The sequence below is a fragment of the Dermacentor silvarum genome, chromosome 2 (assembly GCF_013339745.2).
Source record: "Dermacentor silvarum isolate Dsil-2018 chromosome 2, BIME_Dsil_1.4, whole genome shotgun sequence".
Classification (NCBI taxonomy): Eukaryota; Metazoa; Arthropoda; class Arachnida; order Ixodida; family Ixodidae; genus Dermacentor; species Dermacentor silvarum.
Genome location: NC_051155.1, coordinates 93,532,642 through 93,537,455, shown reverse-complemented (window position 1 = coordinate 93,537,455; position 4,814 = coordinate 93,532,642). Strand labels below are relative to the sequence as shown.

General features: G+C 46.6%; 1 protein-coding gene across 1 annotated transcript in view; it reads left to right on the top strand.

Moving 5' to 3' along the window:
- The first annotated feature begins 1,957 nt into the window (after positions 1-1,957).
- LOC119441035 (uncharacterized) overlaps positions 1,958-4,814 on the top strand; it is a 97,026-nt gene continuing 94,169 nt past the window's right edge. Inside the window, exons 1-2 of the mRNA XM_049662821.1 lie at positions 1,958-2,089; positions 2,643-2,712. Coding sequence (XP_049518778.1) covers positions 2,045-2,089; positions 2,643-2,712 — 115 coding nt within the window. The 5' untranslated portion in view covers positions 1,958-2,044. The remainder of the gene's footprint in view (positions 2,090-2,642; positions 2,713-4,814) is intronic.

Here is a 4,814-nt window from a genome sequence, read left to right as displayed (position 1 = left end):
TACGCTTGATAACGGCTCCCCATTGCAGGCTGATTATGATCCATCTGCCACCACTGAACTTCACACGGATGCCAGAGGCCATGGCTTTGGGGCTGTACTTGTTCAATCACAGCGTAATGAAGAGTGCGTAATTGCATATGCCAGCCGTTTCCTGTCGCCCGCCGAGACAATTTTTTTCAACTACTAAATGTGAATGCCTGGCGTTAGTTTGGGAAGTAGCTAAATTCTGCCCTTACTTTTACGGCCGTACATTTTCGTGGTTACCGATCCCCATGCCTTGTGCTGGCTGTCGTCACTTAAAGACACCACTGGACGATTGGGTAGATGAGCGCTACGGCTCCCGTATTTGTTGTCTTGTACAAATCAGGCCGCGTGAACAAGGATGCCGACTGCCTCTCATGTCATCCTGTCGACCACCCTGAATATGATGCGCATGACACCGACGCTTGCGTCCTGGCCATTTATGATCTACGTGACATCCGCACTGAACAACGGCGTGATGACTGCTTACGTGTTCTCATCGATCGTCTCAATTCTGGACATTCGGAGCCCACTCTGCGCATGTTCGTACTCCGCGACAACGTTCTCTACCGTCGCAGCTTACGCCCCGAAGGACCAGATTTTTTCCTCGTTAAACCACGCCATCTCCAGGCATAAATTCTTGAGCAGTTGCATGACGCACCTATTGCAGGCCACTGCGGAGTTCCTCGTACATACGTCCGCGTACGGCACCGCTTATACTGGCCAAGCCTCTACCGCTCCGTGCGCCACTACGTTGCAGCCTGTGAGTTCTGCCAGCGCCGCAAAAAAACTTGCTGTGCTGTCCGCTGGACGCCTTCACCAAATCGATGTGTCCTCAGAACCTTTCTTTCGCGTCGATCTCGGTTTTCTCGAGCATTTTTCTGTCGCCGAAATCGGGCAATAAGTGGGTCGCTGTCGCGAATGACTACACGACACGGTACGCGATCACGCGAGCTTTGTCCACAAGCTGTGCAAGTGAGGTGGCGGATTTACTTTTACATGACGTCAACCTCGATCACGGCGCACCCCGGCAGCTTCTCACTGATCGCGGCCGCAACTTCTTGTCCGGCGTCGTTGAAGACTTACTTCGTTCCTGCTCTGTCGAGCATAAGCTTTCCATCGCCTACCACCCGCAGACAAACGGACTCGCGGAGCGGCACAATCGCACGCTGACAGAAATGCTGTCTATGTACGTTTTTGACGACCACAGTGATTGGGACAACACGTTACCCTTCTGGACCTTCGCTTACAATTCGTCCCGTCACGAGACCACCCTTTTACCTTCTGTTCGGCCGCCCCCTTACTTTGCCCTTTGACACACTGCTTGCTTCCTCGACGAACGCTCCCACTGAATAAGCTCAAGACGTGTTCGCCCGGGCTCACACGGCGCGCCAGATTGCCAGCTTCCGGCTCACTGAGTCTCAAGCCGCGCAGAAGATCCCTGTATGACAGCCGACCTCCGGACGTTCGATTTTCTTCTGGCTCCGTTGTCCTCCTATGGACGCCATGTCGCCGCATCGGCTTGTCTGAAAAGCTTCTGCCGCTCAACACAGGGCTCGACACGATATTGCGGCAGCTTGGCCATGTTAACTACGGGATCGCTCCGCTGGACTCGCCTGTCCTCACTGACATTGTGCATGTGTCTCGGCTGAAGCCTTACTTTGCCGCGAGCTCACCTCCATTACAGCTGGCGCCGAGACGGCGCGTTTACAGGCGCGGGTTAGGTTTCAGCGCAACCAAGTGTGGCACCAAAGTCAGAAGACAACGATTTGACGTGTCGAGGTGTAATCGGTCTCGACAGCCATGTTTTTTTATATTGTTGCCTATCTTGTAAAGTGTAAATACATCTTTATATGTGACTTCCGCAACGTAACAATATATTTTCTTGAGCCCGGCTGCAGGGCATTTCGCGTTTCAGGCAACCATACATGTAAGAAACAGAATTTTAGGCGAGGTGTGATAGCCGAAGAGGAAGATTTCATTCGTAGGAGACAAAGAAGAAGAAGCGAGTCCCGGCTGGAGCATGGTCAGCGACAAGGACCTCAAGAAGATAGCCGTCGTGTACTCAGTAAGTTTGCAAAGTGAGCGCAGCGGGGCATGCATTCATTCACGCGCAAGGCGAAATACGTTATTCACCAACAAAAAGAGCCGCTCAGTATAGAAAGCAACAATAGAAAAAAGGAGAAGCAACAAACTCAGTTCCATACTGTCGGTAGTCAGCGCAAGAGTCCAAAGATAAACTGTAACGATACATGAAGTTATGAAGTTTGCTTTCGCTGAAAGAGCAACAATATATTCCGAGGTTGCTACGTGCAGTACGTCAAAAATTATGTAACTGCACTGACAAATCGCAGTATACCTGCCGTTTACTTTAGAGCGATTTGTGATTTACTTAGAGTTTATTTGTGATTAGGCGTCATTAGTTTGGAACGAGCCACGCGTACGCCCCATGGCGTACGACTGTATAGAGGATATCATTGCCGCCTATCGGTAGCGAAAGTGACTATGCGTGTTAGTAACTCTACTTTACTATATCTGTCTAATCTGAACCTGCGGCAATGTCTATAATATCAGGGCCCATATGAATTAGCAGTAATATCCTTTCGTGAATTGTTTTACAGTTGACACAAGCATTGCTATGCTGCAATTACATCATCTTCGGCTTCAGAAGCAAGTACGGCAATGTTCGAAGTAAGTTATCGGAGGAGATCGTGGTCACGCTTGTCTTGCGTGAGCGGCAGCAGCAAGTTTTTTTTAGCTTTGATCACGTTTTAAGCACCGTAGATTGACGCTCACATATTTACTGCTACAGAGAGAAACTGAGAACTAACAGGACAAGCACTTCCTGTTTTCCACTGTCGGTATTCATCTTTTGAGGCGATCAATACACTAATATTAGGCTAATACACCAAATATCCCAGAAGGAACATCTTGTAAAAAAAAGCATGCCCTACTCAAACTCACATTGATCCCAAAGTGACACGTAATCAATGTGACATATAATCCAGTACCTATAAACACATAGGTTGATAGGGACAGGATTAGATGTAATGTTATCAATAGAAACGACATGAATCATATTAAGGAGAAAGCTCTGTACAAGTGTCAGTGCCGGACCCGTTATGCCATAGTACTCTAACTTAACAAGATAATCAATGCACATAGCCTGTCAATTGTCTAGATGAGTTTGATACTGCTCTCAACAGCCTCACATTACCCCGCCGTTTTTCCATCAACCTCATGGCGCGGTGAAGCTGCAGTATACGGGCGCCAACAGACGCTCGCATCGGCGGCGTTATTGCGACAGTAAACCACACTGGTGTAACCGATGCGACGTCCTTCACAGTGGAACATATCGAGAGAAAGATTTGCAGATCCCAAGCCCTATACATCAATGCTGTGCGAAGCATTCCAATACATGATCTGCCTGAATTGCGTGGAAGGGATCACAATTTGTATCTGTGTTAATGCCGCGATTACACGGGTTATAATTTAATTCCGTGTTATAACTGTGTATTTACAAAAAGTCCGCTCTTGGAGCTAATAAGGATTCTTACAGAGCGTACGCTAAAGCAACCCTTCACCTGAAACATTGTTATTTTTTCATTTCATACTCTCCAGCAACATTGTACTCATTATCATTTCTGAATTAATATTCGCGGACTGGGAGCTTTACAATTTCACATGTTTGTAGCCTCATTGCACGCTTGGTAGTGTGTTTGTTTCTACTGCTTGAACAGCTTTATTAACCTTAATGCCACCTTATAAACTGCTTTATAAACTTTGCCACCTCGCATTTTGCTTACATTTCTTTTAGGAAAGGATTCCTCCTCAGAGCATGATTTCACCTCCCACATTGAAGTATTTTGCGTGGATATTGCCGAATACATTCAGTGCATATTGAAATAGTATGCTTAAAGGGGTAATGAAATTATATTTTCGACTTCATTTTTTTTGCGTTATATGAACATCCTATGCTTCTAAATTGGAGAAAAATAGTGACAAGCCTCAGAGCGCCGTAAGTAATTTAACATAATAGCCTATGTATAGCCACTCTTGGTGTCGTTTCTCAGGAGCATAGTGTGCTATGACTTCATGACGCAGTATATTTGGTCCCGTGAGAGCAGGACATTACGATGTCTTGACACTCGCTCCGGGCTGCTAGGTCGCCTCTGCAGCTGCTACTTGTTGCGTGTGCTGCTGTAGCAGCATAGCGGACGACCCAGCGAGAGTCAAAACGTCGGAATGTCCTGCTCTCACGGGACCAAATATACTGTACCATGACGACATAGCACAGTAGAAACGAAACTACAATGTCTTTAGGAAAGCCATTGCATTTAATAATTTGAGGGACTTAGAGGCTTCACGGTGTATTTTCTGGGGCTTAGAAGTACTGGACCTTCATTTAAAGAAAAAAAAAAAGGATTCAAATACATCGTGTAAGTACACCTATAAGCTCTAGTAGCCCACATGTGTTGCTACAGACAAAGAAGCGATAGCGACGCAGTGGTTTTGGCCAGAATATCTAGCTCTATTTTTTGCCGTGATATCTTGAACAGGCAAAACTTGAATTAGCTGAGTTCATGTACTCGCGACTTTGATTGAAATGTTAGAAAAAGCACTGAGTGGCACACCTTTATAACAAAGTTTTCATGTATCCTGATGACAAAGTAAAAAATAAAAAGAGCCATCAAAAAAGAAAGCCGCCAAACTCTGGGTGGAGCAAGCGCTCAGGACAACAAAGCCCGTCGTTTCAGCGGTAGCGAAGAAAAGCAGCAATCACCGCTAAGAAT